Raw genomic sequence first — 22,158 nt, forward strand, 5'->3', positions numbered from 1 at the left:
AAAGAGCAGGGGAGGTGAACAGACATTTTTCCTAAGAAGAATATACAGATGGCCAACAGGCATATGAAGAGATGTTCAACATCACTAATTATTAGGGAAATGCAAATCAAAACCACAATGAGATACCACTTCACAATGGCTATTACCAAAAAGACAAGAAATTAGAAGGGAGGTGGAGAAAAGGAAACCCTTGTACACTGCTGCTGAGAAAGTAAATTGGTGCAGCCACTATGGAAAATGGTATGCATATTCCTCAAAAAATTAAAAATAGAACTACTACATGATCTAGCTATTCCACTTCTGGGTATTTATCCAAAGAACATAAAAAAACAAAGTCAAAAAGACACATGCACCCCTATGTTCATTGTGGCTTATTCACAACAGCCAAGACCTGGAAACAACCTTAGTGCCCACCAGCAGACGAATGAATGTGGTGTACATAAAATGGACTACTACTCAGCCATAAACAAAGATGAAATCTTGCCATTTGCGACAACATGGATGGACCTTGAGGGTACTATGCTAAGCGAAGTCAGTCAGGTGGAGAAAGCCAAATACCGTATGATTTCATTCACGGGTGCAAGACAAACAACCAAACACTAGATACAGAGAAGAGCCTGGCGGTTACCAGAGGAGAAGGGAGGCGGGGAGGCTGAAAGGAGTAAAGGGGCACTTGGCTACAGTGACAAACACCAACTAGACTTTCGGGGGTAACATGATGTTGTCTATACAGAGGACAAAATATACTGATGCACACCTGAAGTTTATACAATGTTATAAATCAATGTGACCTCAATTTTTTTTAAAAAGGTGGAAACGGGACACAGGGCGGGGAAGCAACCAGAACCAAACCACCAGCCCCACCACCAAAATCACCAAATGGCCCACTCATCCGCCCCAAGAACGGCCTGCCCCCACCAACTCTTCCCGCCCCGGGAACACCCTAACTTTGAGCAAATCCAGGAAACGGGGTTCCCGGACCTTCCCCGACAGCTACGCACGAGGGTCTCCGAGCTGCTCCCGGGGCGGCCCCGCCCCCAGTGACCCCGACGGGAGCCAAGAATAAAAAGCTTCTTACTCGCGAGTGAGGAGGCGCCAAGTTGCAAGCTGCAAGCGCAGCAGCTCCGGTCCTCCCAGCGGGAGCAGCGCCCAGGCCCACGCGGCTGAAACCGGGCTCTTCCTCCGCCGTGTCGCCCCTGGTCCGAAAAGCCGAGCGCGGGCGCCCCCTTCCGGCCAGCCGTTGCGCGCCCGGAGGGAAACCTCCCCCTCCCTGGGAGCGGTGGCCGCGCGCCCCTGCCTGGCCGCCCTGGGAATCCCAGAAATTCTCGACGCTGGGTCCCCCCGCTGATGGCACTGCGGAGGCTCCGCCCCAGGCAAGCCTGTTCTCTTGACTGGGCCGTCTCACCGACAGGGACTGGGAAACGATGAAATCTTTTCCTTTTCCTTTGAATGATAACTGAAGCATCGAATTTGTTAATGTATTTACATAATTTGTAATACTTTAAGCACTGGTCTCATAAAGACAGACCACAAATTTACATGTGCTATGCAACACATAGTTGTGTTTACCCGCCAAAATATTTGGGTTAAGTAAAAAACTGACACCATTTACACAATTTTTAGAATTTCTCTTTCCTTCTTCTTCATTTAAAAAAAAATCATTTCCAGTCAGTTTAGAACATGTGAAATTCGATTTGTACCAGACAGGTTCTCTAGCATCACCATCTTGATCACGAGAGCTTATCTTAAAAGTTGCCAATAACGTGTTTGGTGACACATACGTCAGAGGGTCAGAATGCAAACCCAGAGGGACCTAATTACTGTTGTTAATTTACTACATGCGTCCTTGGCTAATATTTTTAAGGAAAAGTGCTTTAGAGATGGCAGGTGGATGAAATCACTTCCGCGAGTCCTATAAGTAACCAATTTTACCTTCAAATGATAATAGTTATCTCTTCACAACCGGAGAAAGGCTTGGTGAAGAAAGAAGTTTCTGCTCTGACGTCAGAGAAGGCAGTTTTGAACTGTCCAGTTACCATCCAGCATCCCCAGATGGGCAGTGGGCGTGAGGATAGCAACCCAAAATCCTGGTGCATGCTGCTGGTGCCAGAGGGAGCGGTATGGACCTTGGTTTCAAGTAATTTTGGTTGTGGGTCTCAACCTGTCTGGAGGCTCCCTCAAGGACCAGTGGAAAGGCTTCCTTTGTTTTGTTCTGCTAGGAGTATTCGCAGGGCTGAGTCAACGTCACAGGTAGCGTTTGCCAGAAGTCTTTTGTCAGGCCCAGACGCTGGCCTCAGAAGCCTGGGCAATTTCATGGGTTGGGGTGCAGTTTTCAGGGGGTAGCACAGCACTTGATGCTGTCTGCAGCACTACTGCATGTGTGTATGTGCATACCTATTTAGGGATTAAGTCCACATCATTTCTCAGAATATCAAGGAAAATGTGACCCACAACTGTGTGGGAATCGCTGCACAAATGTTCCGTTAAGAGTAACGTGCCGAATCTAAGTGGCTATATTCACTTATTCACGCATTCACTCATTTACCAATTATGTTCCAGATGCTGTTTTGGTTTTGGGAAGTAAACATAAGTGACAAAATTTCCCTAACCAAAGGGCTCCCTTCTAGTGAGGAGAGGCATGTAAAAAACAAGGAAACAACTAACTACAATAAGTGAAGATTGTGATATTAAGAGTAAAGAGATAATTAATGTGTAAAGAAGGCAAGAAGTCAGTTGTCAGTGGAAATACCAGGGTCTCTCTGTAGGTGACAGCCAACCTGTTTAACTCTAATTGTAAGACATTTGTGCTAAGACACAGGGGGTTAGGAACTTTTCTCACAAAGAGTCAAGGAAAAAATGATTCCAGAGAGAAGCTTGAGGATGTCCAATGGTCTGAAACCTAGAAAGTACTTAGTATATTAGTTTGTGATCTATGAAAAATGTGACAAATTCCGGATAGAATAAAAACTTAAAGTGAGTCCTGATTTCTTGCCCTGGTCCACCCCCACAGAAGTGCTGCTGCCCTTTGCTCTTCTCCACTCACGTCTGCATTTTCCTCCATCCCATCACCTGCAACACTGGATTAAACTCACCAGCTGATTCATCTGCCTCCTCTAGTAGACTGGGGGCTCCTGCTTTCTTACTCATCTCTATTGTCTGTGTTCTCCACACGCCTGAGCACAAGGCAGCCCACACTTGGTTAATGCATGAGTTACCTCCCAGAAGAAAGCCAGTACTTAATGAAAGAGCACTTCTTTACTCACCCTCTTACTACACAGCCTTATGGAGGCTGCACCAAGACAGCGAACGTGCTGGGTAGAACACGATTCCCTGCTGAGTCCCTGGGCACAGTAAGAATCACAGAGACCTGGCAAACACAACTGGAGATCAGAGTCAGGGACGTGACCTGGTTAGGGCAAGAAGATCAAGACCCTGGAGATGGTAGAGATAGAAAACTAGACAGCCTCCAGAAACAATGATGTTCTCGTCTCAAAAGAAAGAGGAAATCCCCCCATCCATGGTTTCATTGTCGATTCTCAGACACCACCTTCCTTCCTCTGAGTTCTCCTTCTAGGGACTGGAGGAGCACTAAGCAGGCAGAGCTCGGAGAGGAGGAAGGAGCCATGAGAATCCTAAATTTCCTAATTTCCTAAATTCCTGAGGCATGTCTTTCAAAATCCCCAATCCACCCACGAGGAGGGGCCCAAGCCAGCCCACATGCTCATGCAGAGTCCTCTGAGCAGACCAGGTGCAGTCCTCCCCAGGGAAAAACTCGGAGGAGATTCCCACCTGTGTCTACAGATGAGAAAATGGAGATTTGTAGCGCCATATAATTAACTTAGTCTGTGTTTTTCTAATTATTTATATAACTTCTTCCTCCTTTCCAGTATTTTTCTGTGTTTCTGTTTGCAATATTTTCTATTAACTTGTATTCAAGCTTACAAACTAAGTCTGCCAGGGGTTCAGTCTGCCAAACTCATCTTTTGAGTTCTTCATCTCAGATTTTATTTGGGTCCTGTGTTCTCAAACGTCCAACTGATTTTTTAATAGATTTACATTTTCTAGGAAAATTCTCTATTTTCATTTCCAGAAGTTTCCTTTATCTTTAAGATGTATAATATGTGTTGTAAATTTCTTTTCCTTTATCTTGAATGTCTTGTTATATGTGTGTCTTCTATTACTGTTGTTTTGCTCTTTACTATTGACCACAGTCCCTGCACTTTGCACAGGATTATATATATTTTTATTTAATTAATTAATTTATTTATTTTGCTGAGGAAGATTGACCCTGAGCTAACATCTATTGCCAATCTTCTTCTTTTTGCTTGAGGAAGATTGTTGCTGAGCTAACATCTGTGCCAATCTTCCTCTATTTTGTATGTGGGATGCCACCACAGCATAGTTTGATGAGTGGTGCATAGGTCCACACCCAGGATCCAAACCAGCTAAACCTGGGATGCTGAAGTGGAGCACGCAAACTTAACCACTATGCCACTGGGCCGGCCCCTCCTTTATTTTTAACATGTATAATACTTGTTGTAAATTCCTTTTTATCTATCTCCAATATGTAGGTCTTCTATTGTGGTTGTTGTTTTGCTGTCTACTGTTGATCACAGTCCCTGCACTTTGCACAGGATTGTATTTACGATGCCCTGTCCATTCTCATGAGGGGAAATCAAAGGTGCGCAGGGTGGCTGGTGGCTGGGTGATGGACACACAGGCACAGGTAGGTAGGGATTTCTCCATTCTTTTGAAATCAGAATTTCATTATGTTCAGAGGATAGGTTGCTGCTCTTCTCTCATCCCCGTGGCTGGGATCTCCTTCAGAACCTACAGCCATCCCAACTACACCCTGTTCACAAATAGAGACTGAAGTTGTTTTCCTAAGAGAGCTTGGTCCTTCCATCTTTTAGGCAGATTGGTACCCCTTCACCTCTTTCCAATCAGCGATTGGGCTGCATTGGGGGTGAGCGTCAGCTCATTTCGGAGTCACCCACTACTGGTTTCCAGTGCTCACATGTTTACTGTGCTTATTAGAGACTCCCCTGTAGTTAGATTTGTCCCCATGCTCTCTGAGACTGTGGACGGCTTACACAGCCTTTTCACCCTGATCTCCAGCCTCAGGTGCTGTCCCAGGGCCAGAGTTAATGTCCCTAGGGGGATCCCAGTAACATGTTAGGAGCTCTTCTAGATTCCGCCCCATCCCTCCAGCCATCAAAATCCCTGCTCGTTTCCTTGTCTTCTAGTAGCATCCTTCTTGCTGGGAAAGGCCTGATCCTGGAAAGCAGAAGTTCCATCCTCCTCTTTCCCCTCAGCCCAGAACAACTGCCATTTCTGCTCAAAATCGATTCTCCCACCTAGAGAACAGGCAAGTGCCACAGGGGAGAGGACGGTGTGGCACGGGGCTCTCATTGTTACCCACAAAGGTGGGGTTCTCCCACTTGATGGGCATAAACAAGCCAACTAATTATGGCATCAGCTTTTGGGAGAGAAATCAGCTTTATTCTGCAAAACCAATCTGCAGAGAGACAGGGAGCATGTGCCCTTAGATCTGTCTCCCTGATTCAGGATTTGGGACAAAATTTAGGAGGTTGGGGAGACAGGCTGGCACACAGAAATGCTGGAAGGACAGGTTTTGATTGGTGGGCTTCAAGCATTTATGGTAAGGTTCTAAACATTTGTGGAAAAGTGGGGAAGGAATCTTAACACCAGGTCTTCCTGAATGACGGACCCTTTGCTTCTGGTAAGAGTTCTACTTTTAATTCCTGGTCACATCCTGGTCCTTTGGTTCCACAGGGAGGAGAAGCTTTGGTTCTGTGGTCATTTCAGGTAAAGATTTCTTCTTCTGCACATGCTCTGGCTATGTGACTTTGCAAATTTTCTGAAAGACAATTCCTTAATTACTCTGTTGATAAGACGGGGTCAGTTGAACTGGTCCTGGAGGGCCTCCAGTTACATTGTCATGCAGCTCTTTTCTCAGAGAGGACAGCCCTTCACACTGTGGCACATCCCATATAAAACAGAGGGAGATTGGCACAGATGTTAGCTTAGCAACAATCTTCTTCAAGCAAAAAGAGGAAGAATGGCAATAGATGTTAGCTCAGGGCCAATCTTCCTCACCAAAATGGTGAGTTCCCACACGTCTCAGCCATTTCATAAGACATTTTCATCATGTACTTAATCTCATCTTCTTCACAATGACCTCAGAAGCCAGTATCACCCCCTCTCACAGACAATGGGGCTGAGGCTCTGAGTAGGCCCCACCGAGAGCTGGTATTAGGGGCTGAGACAGCAGGAGCACAGGTAAAGAGGTGGGATACTGTGTGGAAAGGCTGGGGAGATGCAAAGCTGACAGTCAGGAGTGGTGACTGGAGAATGCAGGGATGTGGTGAGAGGGGTCCAGCAGGGGTGGCTGCTGATCAACCTTGAATCCCTCACAAAGAGTCTGACTCACTGAAGGCCAAGGCAGCCACTCGGCTGATCTAGATCCTGTCTGCACTCTTAGTCTCATGGGGGCACGATAAACTCAGGCAGACACAGTATCCTGAAAGAACCAAGTTAAATCTTCAAACTTCCAGGGGTTTTTTTCTGTCACATAGACCAGAACTTTCAGAAATCAAGGGAAAGAAGAACCTTTATTTAGATTATGACCCAAGGGCTTTATGGCAACAGTGACATCTTGGTGAGGACAACTGCATTGCCCACACTGTGTGACTGGAAAACATGGAGTGGCTCTGCTTCACACTCCCTGCTTAAGCTGCTTGCCCTGCTGGGAATGGCCTTCCAGCTCCATCTAAGGGAACCCAGCCAACTCCCACCAGGCCCCTCCTCAATTCCTCCTTCTCCGCCACAACCTCCCGTTTCATCCTGGTGAGATTCACGTCTCCCCCTCTTGTTCTCTGGAGCCCTTCACTGGTGCTTCCATCATGGTGAATAGAAGCTCTTTAATGGAAATGTCCCTCTCTGCTCTAGGACACATTAAGCCCTTGAGGTTAGGGGTGCACCTCATTCCTCACAGAGTCTGGCATGTGGTCTCTGTACAATGAGCATCTGCAGAACCATCCTTTCTGTCTTTCTATAAAAAGCCTCTTTCCTTCTCCACAGCTCAGGATGGAGAAATGACACAGCCTATGAGACATCTGTCTCGAGAAACTCGAGGAACATTACAGCGTCGTCAGCCAGGTTTACCCTTGCATTGCAAAGCCCTCAGTACCAGCTCTACATTTTCCCAAAAATTCCGTATGAAAAAAGATGAACACGCTTTACACGTCAACTTTACACTCTTCAGATCATCTCACCGAGGGGAGCAGGTGCAGGTGGAGGGTGAGGTCCTAGAGGCCACCGGGGTGGAGGAGGTGGAGGTGGCCCAGAGCCTGTGAGTGGAAACAAAGGGCAGCCCCATAAAGCTGGCCATGCCAGATGGTCCTTCGAAAGGAGGAGGCCCTCTTGCTTCAACATTCCTCTGCAGAACAGAAATTCAAAGGTACGTTGGTAGGGCAGACACAAGCACCAAACACCAACCAAAGCCGAAACCCAGTGAAGCAGGGCTAGTACCCGACCCGGCCCCCTCCCCTCCACCAGGTGCCAAGAGAGCAGCACCAGTGCCAGACTACTCTACCCCTCCCATGGGGCCTCGACCAGCTTGACACAGAACAAACACCGCGGGGAGGAGCGTGTCTGCGAAAGCAGAAGAGCAAGGGGTCCTGTCCGAGAGAGGCCTGGCCGAGGCCACGCCCAAGGAAGGAAGGAGCAGATGCCAAGCAGACAGGCACCTCGGGCCAGGGGGCCGCCCTCCGCCCTCCTCCCCACCGCCGCCAACCCAGAAGCTTGAAGCTGGTTGGCTCCCCCTCCAGAAGAGAGAGGAGCACGGACGCGGACGGAAAAGCCCACGCCCCAGCTCTGGAAGCCGAGCTCCTCCTTGGGGCCGGGCTCGGCCTGCCAGCCCTTCCACGGCCCGTGCCCGGCCTCTGCGGCCCTCCCTCGCCAAGGGGTCGTCTCCTCTGCGCAGCGGCTGCCCACGGGCGCCACGGCCTCCGGGGAGGGGGCCTTTCCCGGGCTCCCGCAGGGCAACGGGGCCAGCGTGCTCTGAGAGGAACGCGGGGACCTGCCAAGCTCGGCCAGGCCCAGCGCACCGCTCTGGGGCTCGGCGCTCGCAGGGGAGTCCGCTTCCCAAGTCCCCCGGCAGAGGCGCGCGGGCTGCGCCCGACGCCAACACGAGGGGAGCCTTCCGAACCACACGGCCAACACAAGCGTGCTGCGTGCGTTGCGATCTCAGCGGGGAAAACCCCGGGACGGCTGGGCTGAGGAGGGCACGCCCCGCGCCCGGCTCCAACGCCGCCCCGGGACACCACGGGACCGCCTCCCCGGCAACCCGGGGGAAGGCCTCTGCTGGGACTCGGTCCTGCAGGACCTTCCTGACCCTCACTCTTCCCTCCTTCAGGGCCCCCGTCCACCGCCGCCCGCACGCAGCCCAGCTCTGGCCATTCAGCAGCTCCTCACCCAAGGACCCGGGAGGGCACGCTGGCCAACAGAGGTGGCAGCGGCAGGAACTCCGCCGTCGCCCCGCCCCCCCCCCCCCCGCGGGCGTAGCCCACCGCACGTGGCACGTGGCACACAGCACCCGCACCCGAGGGCAACTGGGAGGGGTGGCCTCCGGCGTTTCTCGCCTGGGAGGACGACGGCAGACGTCCCCGGCCGGCTCCCCCCACCGAGCCACACCAGGAGAGGAGCCAAGGCGCCACGGCCAGAGCAACGCCACGTCTAGGAGTTCGGGCCGGAGTCGGCCAGGCCGTGCCAGGAGACCTCAGCGTGGGGTTTAAGTGTCAGGCTCCGAGTGGCAGCGCCCGAAACGCGGCGGCGGGAGAGCCCTGCCGTCCTCAGCCCGGGAGCACCGGGGGCCTCTGGGGGCGCCAGCAACGGTGAGAGCCCAGAGGGCGGGGGGCCGGAGGCGCCTGGGGGGAAGGATGGCGCTGGCGCCAAGGGCGATGACCCGGTCGCCGTGCCACGGGACACACGAAGCGCCGCGCAGGCCAGGCCGGGCTGCTGCAGCGCGCGGCCGCGCTTCCAGAAAGAGTCGCGACATAAGAGAGACCGCGCCATTTACCTTGCCCACGGCCTGCTGCTGCGCCGCTGCAGCCGCCTGCTCCGGGGGGCGGGAGCCGCTGTCCTTCCGGGGAGCCGCAGAACCGGGTCCCGCATCTGACAAAGGCCAGACAGCAGGGATGGAGGCTTATTCCTCAGGCCCGCGTGGACCGGACCGTGAGGAAGGAACAGGGACCCTCGGCGCCATCCTCCCGAAGGCGCCTGACGCCCTGGCCCACCCTCAGGGACCTGGCTGGCGGCAGGCGGCTCCCCAAGCGCCTCGGCTCGCCCCTGAGGAGGCCGGGGAGACCCGCCCCCGCACCCCCCGACCCTTGCTTGAGGAAGACCCCTGGTTCAGGGGTTTTCATAACTCATCCATCAGCCACTTGTGGACAGGTTCAGGCTCAACTAGCTGGAAATCAGCAATGAAAGAGGGTTTCCCAATACACGTCAGGAGACCTCAGGATTTCCTCACGGGGTAAAATTAAAATGAGAATAAGTTTGGATGGGATAATAGCAACAAACCCTCAATATGAACAGCACAGCTCTTTTTCTTCAGGCCACAGGTGGATTTTTTCAATCTCTCACTCTTCATACAAGCTACCTTCTACATGTGAGCAGGAATTATATAAATATTTATGAAAAGAAATGGACTTAAGCTAATGTTATAGTAACGAGAAAAGGGAAGATATGAGGATTTAGCAGTAAAGCTGTAGCATTACACTGATGATGTCAGGAGTAAAATTACATAGAAATGTAATTTATGAATGGAATACTATGGTCCACAATCAAAAGTTGAACAGAAAAAATAAGGGAGCCTCCAAAATGGTAAATAAATGCCTTTTTTCTCAACTAAAAGAAAAATCAAGTCTTCACCATTGACTCAAGGTGGGAAGGAAGCATAGACCCACTTTCCCTTCCAGGCACATCTCTCCAATTAAGAGCGACCCAAGGTCCTGGGGGTGTTGGCAGGTGGAGAAGGTCCACGGTCAGTGGAGGGGCATGAGCTCCACCAGTCACAGGGCACAGGCCCAGAAAGCCATTGTGGCTGGGGCACCTGAGGAAGACATCTTCCTGTCACCCCTTGAGACAACCTGTTGTCTTTATGTCATGCTTGGGATTGTTTCCAGACAACATGACAATCCCCCACAGGAACAAGTGGGACATGGAGAGGTTTTGCAGCAGAAATTAAGTGGCTGCACTTCACAATGTGCTCCCTACCTCTCTGTGCAGGGTTCTGCATCCCAGGTCTTCCCGAAATTGGTTTGTGCCGCCTGTATCCCTCAGGCAGCCTCTTTTTGGGCATTATCTCCAATCTGGAATATAGAAAAAGAATGGATTTCAATAAGAATTACAACACCAAGTTCTTTGCTAGGCACTAAACACCTTAGTCTTAGTACCTCAAAAAACCCTTTAAAAAATGTATGTTGAAATCCCACACCTGTATTTCAAGTGAGCGGCTCCCCTGCTCTGCTCCACTATCTCCCTCTCCAAAATCCGGGCCTTGATCTGTGGGAGAAAAATACACCCAGCTTCAGTTGTGGCAGACTGTGCACAAAGGGAAGGAAGGAAAACAAAACTTACCCAATTATCTTGAGCATTCTTCTCATGCACAGCGATCTGAAAAGCCAACATGTCAAAAACCCTGTGTTAGGGCTTCCAAGGGCCATTGTAACCCTCTGCATTGGGTGCTGAAGGATCCAGGAACTTTGGGCAGAATGCAGGTTACCTGGTGTCTGAAGGTGGACTCTGTTTGCTGCACCTGTTCCCGCATTTGATCAGTTTGTTGCCTATGAGTGACAATTGCTTTCTAAAGCACAATACTGAGGATGATTTTAAATAATCTGCCCATGTTCCCATTATCCGAACTGTACCCTTATACATATCATCCAATGCTAGAAGACGCATTTCACGTGGTTACATAAGTACAGTAGGATCAAAGCGATTGCTACACTGTTTCCTTATTTATTATCCAATGCCTGCCAGCTTCTCAGCTGATAGAATTCCCTTACCTATTCTCAGTATCTCTCTAATTTATCCTGCAATGAGCATCTTTCATCATACAGCTCGATTCTTCTTTTCCTTACATCTTGATGGTATTTCTCAGGGCTACAACAAGGGGGTCTCTTAAATGGCGTGCTCATATTTATTGATGCGATTCATCTGACACCAAACTGCTTCCCCAAGGTTTACAACAGTTTACGCCACCTCCAGAGACATTTTTGTGAACCACATTTCCACACAGTCTGGCCAGCATTGGGGATCAGGAAACTTTTAGTAACTCAATGTTAAGTTAATGTTTAAACTTAGCATTTGTAAAACTTAACATTTTTCCTTCTCGTGTGAAATCTCTATACAAATGTCTTCTGAACAATTGTTTATATTTGTGTACAAATTGGGTCTAAACATTGTACAAAAGTGAAAAAACAATCCAACAGGGGTTTTATGAGTAGCTTGTACTTAGGAGCTGAACTCACTTGTAGTTGTCTGGTTTTTCTGCAGCCGATTTCAATTTCTTCTCTGCCGCTGAGAGCTGCTTCTCTCTTTCCACTCACTCATGTCTTTCATTGTCAGCTCCTTGAGAGGGGAAAGAAATATGCATTTTCCAGTAGTGCATGTGACATTCTGCCTTTCTTCCCTCCCAGAAATCTAAATGGTAGGATTCAAATGTCCCTTCCCATTTTTCCCCACAAATGCGTGGATTGACAAATATAGTCAGAGGAAAGAAGTGAAGCTCCCCATTAGGGGAGGAAGAAAAACCAAACTCTGGACTGCTGGCAAGTCTTTGGAGATTCTGAGCTTCTCCTCCCAGCTGTGTATTCCTAGTCATTAGTAAGTAAACTAAACAAATATAAAAAGCACATATGAGATGCACCACGTGCCCTCCCACACTCGGTCTCTTGTGACTGGGACAGCATAAGCTCATTTTCTTTCAATGTGGAAACCAGGCCTGACCAGCTCATCACAACTAAACACATTAGGATGAACCAGGGGTTCATGACTTGTCTGATTTCTCCCAGGGAAAGTCCAGAGGCCATGACACAGCCGTGGCTCCTCCCTGGACATGGTGTCATAACATTGACAGTTAACTACTGGACATTTCTACAGTTCAAGAGTGGAACTCTGGCCACCTGCTTCAAAGATCCTAGTTGGGAGAATGGAAACTATGCTGAATGAAAAATGATCTGAATTGTTACAGTCAGGGTGTTATCCGGAAACAATTGGAAAACCTTCAAATTGAGGTTATGGATCTACTTTAACAAGTAGATTGATTTCATTAACAAGTACTTCGATTTCATTGACAGTGAAGGCAGCAAAGAGCAATGGCTTAAGGCAGATTTGTTGTGTTGCCTTTGAACTACTTTCTTCAAGGTTCTGATTCAAAAGATTCTTAGAACCAGAGGCACTCACAACTAGAACAGACAACTATGTACTGGGGAGCTTTGGGGAGAAGAAGAAAGAAAACGACAAAAAAAGATTGCAACAGTTGTTAGCTCAGATGCCTATCTAAAAAAAAAAGATTCTCAACTTGATATTGGATTTTCTATGGGTCACGCACAAAATTAAAAGAGCTCTAGCAAACAGGGACAAAAACACTAAAGAGAGAAAGTTGATGCATTTGTTTCTGGCCACCCAGGCAACCTTTCAGCAAATGCCTTCTGGACTGGCTGTAGAGTAGTAGGTGCATTGTAAGGTGCTGAGGACACAGAGGGAAGCAAGGTACTCTCCACCCTGAAACATCTCATATTCAATGCGAACATGATGCCAGTGAGCACAAAGCACCCCTACCCCAGGCTTGGGAAGGGATAACACAAACCTGAGTCTTAAGGGAATATAAGAAAAGTTTTGCTTTTGAACATGGACGAGTGGGTCTGAAGTCCCTCATCTTCCCCTGAGAACATTAGGAAACACTGGCAAAAATATGAAATTCATGATAGAATGCACCAAATTGCTAATACGCCAGTAGAGAAACACGAGGCTGGGGCCGGACTGGTGGCGTGGTGGTTAAGTTTGCGTGCTCTGCTTCAGCAGCCTGGGGTTTGCAGGTTCAGATAGTGGGTGCAGACCTAGCACCGCTCATCAGGCCACACTGCGGCACATCCCATATAAAATAGAGGAAGATTAGCACAGATTTTAGCTCAGCAACAATCTTCCTCAAGCAAAAAGAGGAGGATTGGCAATAGATGTTAGTTCAGGGCTAATCTTCACACACACACACAAAAAACCATGAGGCCAAGATGGAGAAGGAAGCCCTAGATTAAGGTCAGCCTGGCATTTGGGGTCACTTTTCCCAGGATTTACCAACTAATTCCAGCGGAGACTACTGAGATGCAAAGAAGCTGAGGGGCGTTTGCACACATCCACGGGCACAGAAGTAAAACAACTGGAGTTCACAGTCACTATATGAAGGTCATCCCTAGAAAAACCTGCAGGCCCTAGCTGGGTCCCAGGAGATTACACACGAAGAACAAAGGTGGACAGAAAACACACTGGCCTTAGGAGGGATTAAGCCTTCAGTGAATGGTCTCAATTGCTAACTGGATGAATAGGATTCAGTACTGCTGGCGTCCCTGATCACCTGCCAGATGTAAACTCCCATCTTTTCTGCAGCGAGACACCATCATACGAGGGCTCAATTTTTCTCTAAATGTTTTCTACCCAATGTCTAGAATTTAATAAAAAATGATAGACATACAGCAGGTCATGACAATATGACGGGATTGAAACCTAGAGTACAATGTAAATGCACCCAGAGGGTTCCAGACAATGAAGTGATTAAAGCTGGTGCCAATACTCCGTCCAATCTGAAATTCATTACAAATAAGAATCTCTGATAACCAGTGAGAATGGAAAAGAAGAAGATGCAGATTACAAAAATCAAGGCAGAAAGGAGAAACTCATTTCTCTATAGAATGAATATGGCAAAAATATGGTGGCAAATATTCTTAAAAAATTATAATTATCTAGATTGTTCCCCACATTCACTAACACAACAGTATTTGTAACAATCAACACATGAATACTCTTCTGTGACCATCTTTCTTTGTCCGCAGATTTCATCAAAAATGCCTATGTTGTTCTTTAGCATTTTTAATTTGATTTCTCTGCCTCTTTAACAGATCCCAATGCCTCACAGTTGTCTCCTAGTTTCTTTCTCCTTTCTAAATTTTCCTTGTGTGTGTACACATGTTCCCAAGAACATGGCTGTGGTGGGGAGAGGAGAAAGGAGAGAATCTTGAGGGCAAGAAGCCATCTTTTACCTTCCCAGTGCAAACTCGTTTTTACTATACGGGATTTTCTTCCCCACAAGAACAAACCTTTCAGGGTACATTTATTAGGTATTGAGCCTCTCTGCTTGGAATCCTTGAATTCTGCACTCAGATCTCCTGCCTTTAAGACAAATTTGAGAAAAGATATTCAAGAAGTAATGACTATACAACAATGTAAACATACTTACTGCTAAAATGTACACTTAATGGTTTAGATGGTAAATTTTATGTGTATTTTACCTCAATTAAAAATAAGAAAATTAAAAAGGAAGTAATGATGTTTCATCCTCTGATTTATATAATCTATGGAAGTAACTTTTTGTTATCTGCTCCTTCTTGATCTTAAGCTGAGCATTTTCCTTCTGTACATGCTGTTCTTCAGACTTCAATTTTGCTTTCTGACATGAACTTCATTAAGGGGGATTCAAACCTAAAGCCAAACACTCTCACCAATGACTTAGTTCCCAAGAAGAAAAATCCCTAAGTTGGTAACATACAAATTGAATATTCTAAGACATGACATATTTGTTCTTCATCAAAGCTAAGGTATACAGTGAAAATCCTGCAGAAAATATAGGTAATTTACTTCTGAAATTCCTGAGGTGTTCATTGAAATGTCACCTTTTAAGTGCTCTGTAGTTTTTTCTTTTCCACTATGTGCATGTAGAATAGAAACAAAACATGTACTGGATTTCAATAGAAACACTGGTCGATATGCTAAAAAGAAGAAATGCCAGCAAAACATACCCCACATCAGCCCCTGTATCATTAAAAGCTGTTTGAGCCAAGGAGAAAAGTCAAACAGATAAAGAAATGAGGAACTAAGAGAATAGTTGAAGTCACAAGTATTTCATGGGCACTCCAACTTTCTGCAATGGGATACTTGACTGGGCAACAAGGCGAAAGCAAAGAAGGTCTAGAATCTTGAAGCCAAACAGCTCAGATGAACAGCTTGTCTTAGTGGAAGGTAAATATTGTCACTAGACTCACTTTGAAAATTCTCTGCTCTGCATTAAGTGGGATAGGCCTGTTCAACATGGCTAGAAATTTCTAGTACACTTTCTTACAATTTCTTAGTTCTATGTTTCTTACCCTTTTTTATTCTTTTTTGAGGATGATTAGCCTTGCGCTAACATCTGTGCCCATCCTTCTCTATTTTATATGTGGGATGCTGCCACAGCATGGCTCCATAAGCCGTGTGTAGGTCTGTGCCCAGGATCCGAACTGATGAACCCCAGGCTGCTGACACAGAGCATGGAAACTTAACCGCTGCACCACCAGGCTGGCTCCAGTTCTACATTTCTTACAGGGAAGGGAGTGCTGAATGATACAAAAAACTAACCCAGGGCTGGCCCAGTTGCACAGCAGTTAAGTTCCCACATTCCACTTCTTGGCAGCCCGCGTTTCGCTGGTTTGCATCCTGGGTGCAGACATGGCACCGCTTGGCAAAAAGCCATGCTGTGGTAGGCATCCCACATATAAAGCAGAGGAAGATGGGCATGGATGTTAGGTCAGGGCAAGTCTTCCTCAGCAAAAAGAGGAGGATTGGCAGTAGTTAGCTCAGAGCTAATCTTCCTCAAAAAAAAAAAAAATCAACCCAGGATTGTAAAAACAAAAAAATATTCATCTTAAATCCCAAATAAAAAAAGGCATTGTGGTGTTAGTACTTAAAACAGCAGTGGACAGCATGGAAGAATGCAGGGCTCAATTCACCCAGTGAACAAAAAGGCTCAAAGGTCAAATTATGGTCATAACTTAGTAGCAAAACTCTCACCAAGTCCCGATTCTTGATGTTCCGACCTCTCTCAGATTGCAACTTAGCCTGTATACTTTGAATGATGTTGTTAACAATTTCAGTAGTGCTTTCAAGTGTTTTTATGTTTTTCTTCAACAAAACATATAGAGATTAGTAATATTTACTCATTACTTTTACTTATGTTTTTAGAGTGTAATCTAGGAAAAAGAAGAGATTTTTACCTTAAATTTATGTGCTTCAGAGAGAACCTTGTTTTGCCTCTTGTTTTCTTGAGCACATTTCTTTGCTTCATTGATCTATACAAATATGTAATAATGGGTTCAGAATTCAAAAATATTAGTTATAGTGATGGTGAAACCTATCTCCCATGGGTGAGTCCTTACAGAAATTAAAAAAGCAGTACCTTCCATATAAGATGCTTGCTTTGAATTTAGACCGTTATACAACGTAATGAAATGGGACACTAGGATGAAAGAAGAGAGCAAAATAGGTGAACTAGAAGAAAGTGGAAGTACTTCAAGGTGAAGCCATGAAAATAAAAATTAAAGGATGATTATACCTTCTCTTCACAAATGGATATTTTTTCAACAAGTTGTGGGTTTTCCTTCACGTAATTCTTAATCTTCTCAGAAATGTGATGTAAATTAACTAAAAAGAGATTTTCAAAATTTCTAAGATTATTACCAAAACCAATAAAATGGCATTACTCCAGAGTGACGTCAGCAACATGGCAGCATGAGCTCACTCAGGACTCTCTCCCCTCCAAATTACAACCCAAAAGAGTAACTGCTTTCCAACCAAAAAAAAAATCCTAATAACATAAATCGTCGGAGACCCACAGCAGCCAAACGACAGAGGGTGGAGAGGCCAGAGCCCCCCTTGGAGGAGCTGGAATGGGTTAAGAGAGAACTTCGCTCCCTCCCCTAGAGACTGGGATCACTGCTGTGGGTGCAGGAAGGGGCTGTGTGTCCGGGGGATCATGCAGGACTCCCACTGCCCGTGCAGTGGAAACCCTCTAATGGGGGAAAGCTTTCGCGTGGGGGAACCCCAGCAAGCCAGGGCCCCGGGTGACCAGAAAGCAAGAGCTGACCCCAATCCAGGTCAGCGCACAAGAGAAAGTGCCCCTCCTCTTCCAACCCATGCTGGGCACCACCATCGTGACTGAAGGCAGAAGGCTCAGAACACGTGGCTCTCAACCCCCATTCAGTGGCGACAGGCTGTAAGTGCAACTGATAGCATCATGCACAAAAACCGCTCCTCTACCATCCAGCAATTTATAAAAGCTCCAGTCCAAAAGGAAAACAGTAAAAATACAGAAGTATGTGCTGAGGACTTGGAAATAGGTAAACTAAGTAAAGATGAGTTCCAAATAGCTATCATCAAAATACTCAGTGAGGTAAAGGGAAATATGGAGAAACAACTCAATGAGTTCTGGAGTTACTTCACAAAACAGATTGAAACTATAAAGAAGAATCAATCAGAAATACTAGAGATGAAAAATACAATGGATCAGATAAAACAGAATACGGATTCCCTGAATGCCCATGTAGACACTATAGAGGAGAAAATTAGCATAATCGAAGATAGACAGGCTGAATGGCTCCAGACAGAGGAAGAAAGAGAACTAAGAATTAAAGAAACTGAGGAAAATCTCCGAGAAATAGCTGACTCAATGAGAAAATGCAACTTAAGAATATATCAGAATTCCTGAGGGGGTGGAAAAGGAAAATGGAACAGAAAGTGTGCTCAACGAAATAATAGAAGAGAACTTCCCAAATCTAGGGATTGAGAGAGGAATGTGTGTGGAGGAAGCTTTCAGATCTCCTAGATCTGTCAATGTAAAAAGACCTACTGCAAGGCATATAGTAGTAAAAATGGCAAAAATGAATGACAAAGAAAGAATACTCAGGGCAGCAAGGCAGAGGAAAATAATGTACAAAGGAACCCCTATCAGACTTTCAGCAGATTTCTCTACAGAAACCTTACAAGCTAGGAGAGATTGGAGTGACATATTCAAAATTTTAAAGGATAAAAATCTTCAGCCAAGAACACTCTATCCAGCAAAGATATCCTTCAGATATGAGGGAGAAATTAAATCTTTTCAGGCAAACAAAAGCTAAGTGATTTCAGTCACAGACCTCCACTACAAGAAATCCTCAAGAAGGCTCTCATACCTGAAATAAGAAAAAAAGGGAGAAAGGGGGTCACAAAACATAGAGTATGGAGACAGATAGAATCAGAATAGGATAGCAAATATTCAACTATAGCATTAGGATAAAGGGAAGTAAATCACCAAAGCAAAGACAATCTTATCACTCTAACTACAAACTCACAACACAAGTTGGAAAAAGAGATGAAAATAATAATTTAGGAGAGGAGGAGGAAAGGGACTGAAACAGTCTAGGCTAAGGAAGTAAGAGAACAGCAGAAAATGGACTATGTTATACATGAGATTCTGAATACAAACTTCAGAGTAGCCAATAAACTAAAAAACAGAACAGAGACACAAAACATAAATAAGGAAAAATCTAAGAAACCCAGCATAAGAAATTGCAGAAGTCAATGGGTAGGCTAAAACACACAGGATGAGAAACAAAGGAAACACAGGAAAACTGGAAAATGAGCAACAGAATGACAGCATTAAACCCTCATGCATCAATACTCACCCTCAATGTAAACGAATTGAACTCTCCAATAAAAAGACACAGAGTGGCAAAATGGATTAAAGAACAAGATCCAACAATTTGTTGCCTCCAGGAAACACACCTCAGCTCCAAGGACAAACACAGGCTCAGAGTGAAGGGGTCGAAGACAATACTCCAAGCTAATAGCAAACAAAAGAAAGGAGGTGTTGCAATACTTATATCAGACAAACAGACTTCAAGATAAGGCAGGTAAAAAGAGACATAGAGGGCCAATATATAATGTCCAAAGGGACACTTCATCAAGAAGAAATAATGCTTATAAATATCTATGCACCCAACACAGGAGCACCAAAGTTCATAAAGCAACTATTAACAAACCTAAAAGAAGATATCAAAAATAACACAATAATAGTAGGGGACTTCAACACCCCACTCACGTCAATGGACAGATCATCCAGACAGAAAATCAACAAAGAAACAGTGGAGCTAAACGAAAAGCTAAAACAGTTGGACCTAATAGACATATATAGAACACTCCATCCAAAAACAGCAGAATACACGTTCTTCTCAAGTGTGCATGGAACATTCTCAAGGATAGACCATATGTTAGGAAACAAGGCAAGCCTTTACAAATTTAAAAAAATTGAAATAATAACAAGCATCTTTTCTGATCATAATGCCATAAAGCTAGAAATTAATTACAAGAAAAAAGCTGAGAAAGGCACAAGGATGTGGAGACTAAACAATATGGTATTGAATAAGCAATGGATCATTGAAGAAATTAAAGAAGAAATCAAAAAATACCTGGAGACAAATGAAAATGGTAACATGCCATACCAACTCATATGGGATGCAGGAAAAGCTGTATTAAGAGGTAAAGTCATTGCAACACAGACGCATCTTAACAAACAAGAAAAATCCAAAATCAGCAATCTTAAACTACACCTAACTGAATTAGAGAAAGAAGAACAAACAAAGCCCAAAGTCAGCAGAAGGAGAGAAATAATACAAATCAGAGCAGAAATAAATGCTATTGAAACAAAAAAGGTGGTAGAAAGGATCAACGAAACAAAGAGCTGGTTTTTTGAGAAGATAAATAAAATTGACAAACCCCTAGCCAGACTTAAAAAGACAAAAAGAGAGAAAGCTCAAATAAACAAAATCAGAAATGAAAGAGGAGAAATAACAACAGACTCTGCAGAAATACAACAGATTATAAGAGAATACTATGAAAAACTATATGCCAGCAAAATGGATAACCTAGAGGAAATGGATAAATTCTTGGACTCCTACAATCTCCCAAAGCTCACTCAAGAAGAAGCAGACAATTTGAACAGACAAATCACAAGGAAAGAGATTGAAACAGCCATCAAAAGCATCCCAAAGAATAAAACCCCAGGACCAGATGGCTTTCCTGGGTAATTCTACCAAACTTTCAGAGAAGATTTAATACCTATCCTTTTCAAGCTATTCCAAAAAATTAGGGAGGATGGAACACTTCCTAACACATTCTACGAGGCCAACGTCACGCTGATACCAAAACATGACAAGGACAGCACGAAAAAGAACTACAGGCCAATATCGCTGATGAACATAGATGCAACAATTCTCAACAAAATTTTGGCAACCCAAATACAGCAATTCATCAAAAGGATCATACATCATGATCAAGTGGGATTCATACCAGGGACACAGGGATGGTTCAACATGGGCAAATCAATCAACGTGATACACCACATCAATAAACTGAGGAATAAAAACCACATGGTCATCTCAGTAGATGCAGAGAAAGCATTTGACAAGATCCAACAGCCATTTATGATAAAAACTCTGAACAAAATGGAGATAGAAGGGAACTACCTCAACATAATAAAGGCCATATATGACAAACCCACAGCCAACATCATATTCAATGGGCAAAAACTGAGCGCTATCCCCCTGAGAACAGGAACGAGACAAGGATGCCCTCTATCACCACTCTTATTCAACATAGTACTGGAGGTCCTGGCCAGAGCAATCAGGCAAGAAAAAGGAATAAAAGGAATCCAAATAGGGAGGGAAGAAGTGAAACTCTCATTGTTTGCAGATGACATGATCTTATATATAGAAAACCCCAAAGAATCCATTGGAAAACTTTTAGAAGTAATCAACAATTACAGCAAAGTTTCAGGGTATAAAATCAATTTACATAAATCAGTAGCATTTCCATACTCTAATAACGAACTAACAGAAAAAGAACTCAAGAACACAATACCATTCACAATCGCAACAAAAAGCATAAAATACCTCGGGGTGAATTTAACTAAGTGAAAGACCTATACAATGAAAATTACAAGGCTTTTCTGAAAGAAATGGATGATGACATAAAAAGATGGAAAGACATTCCATGCACATGGATTGGAAGAATAAACATAGTTAAAATGTCCATTCTACCTAAAGCAATCTACAGAGTCAACGCTATCCCAATCAGAATCCCAATGACATTCTTTACAGAAATTGAACAAAGAATCCTAAAATTCATATGGGGCAACAAAAGACCCGGAATTGCTAAAGCAATCCTGAGAAAAAAGAACACAGCTGGAGGCATCACAATCCCTGACTTCAAAACATACTACAAAGCTACAGTAATCAAAACAGCATGGTACTGGTACAAAAACAGGTGCACTGATCAATGGAACAGAATTGAAAGCCCAGAAATAAAACCACACATCTATGGACAGCTAATCTTCGACAAAGGAGCTGAGGGCCTACAATGGAGAAAAGAAAGTCTTTTCAACAAATGGTGCTGGGAAAACTGGAAAGCCACATGTAAAAGCATGAAAATTGACTATTCTTTTTCACCATTCATCAAAATAAACTCAAAATGGATCAAAGACCTAAAGCTTTGACCTGAAACCATAAGCCTTCGAAAAGAAAATGTAGGCAGTACACTCTTTGACATCAGTATTAAAAGGATCTTTTCGGATACCATGTCTTCTCAGACAAGGGAAACAATAGAAAGAATAAACAAATGGGACTTCATCAGACCAAAGAGCTTCTTCAAGGCAAGGGAAAACAGGATTGAAACAAAAAAACAACCCACTAACTGGGAAAAAATATTTGCAAGTAATACATCTGACAAAGGCTTAATATCCATAATATATAAAGAACTCACACAACTCAACAACAAAAAATTAAACAACCAGATCAAAAAATGGGCAGGAGACATGAACAGACATTTCTCCAAAGAAGATATACGGATGGCCAATAGGCACATGAAAAGATGTTCATCATCGCTGATCATCAGGGAAATGCAAATCAAAACTACACTAAGCTATCACCTTACACCCATTAGAACGACAAAAATAACTAAAACAAATAGTAACAAATGTTGGAGAGGTTGTGGAGAAAAAGGAACCCTCATACA

General features: G+C 44.9%; 1 protein-coding gene across 5 annotated transcripts in view; it reads right to left on the reverse strand.

Annotated features, from left to right (window-relative positions):
- Nucleotides 1-22,158, reverse strand: part of LOC139040200 (collagen alpha-2(I) chain-like) — a 35,127-nt gene that overhangs the window by 11,737 nt on the left and 1,232 nt on the right. For 2 of the 5 annotated variants that reach the window (XM_070484727.1, XM_070484725.1), the window contains exons 2-9: nt 16,667-16,755; nt 16,511-16,570; nt 16,329-16,403; nt 11,559-11,658; nt 10,523-10,590; nt 10,303-10,397; nt 9,104-9,198; nt 7,299-7,462 (exon numbers count right to left, since the gene is read on the reverse strand). In XM_070484727.1, the coding sequence (XP_070340828.1) occupies nt 7,299-7,462; nt 9,104-9,198; nt 10,303-10,387 (344 nt within the window). In that variant the 5' untranslated portion in view covers nt 10,388-10,397; nt 10,523-10,590; nt 11,559-11,658; ... (1 more) ...; nt 16,511-16,570; nt 16,667-16,755. Of the gene's footprint in view, nt 1-3,263; nt 3,368-7,298; nt 7,463-9,103; nt 9,199-10,302; nt 10,398-10,522; nt 10,591-11,558; nt 11,659-16,328; nt 16,404-16,510; nt 16,571-16,666; nt 22,061-22,158 lie in introns of those variants that run through there. The other 3 variants (XM_070484729.1, XM_070484726.1, XM_070484728.1) reach the window with 3 other exon arrangements.

The sequence above is a fragment of the Equus asinus genome, chromosome 14 (genome assembly GCF_041296235.1).
Source record: "Equus asinus isolate D_3611 breed Donkey chromosome 14, EquAss-T2T_v2, whole genome shotgun sequence".
NCBI lineage: Eukaryota > Metazoa > Chordata > Mammalia > Perissodactyla > Equidae > Equus > Equus asinus.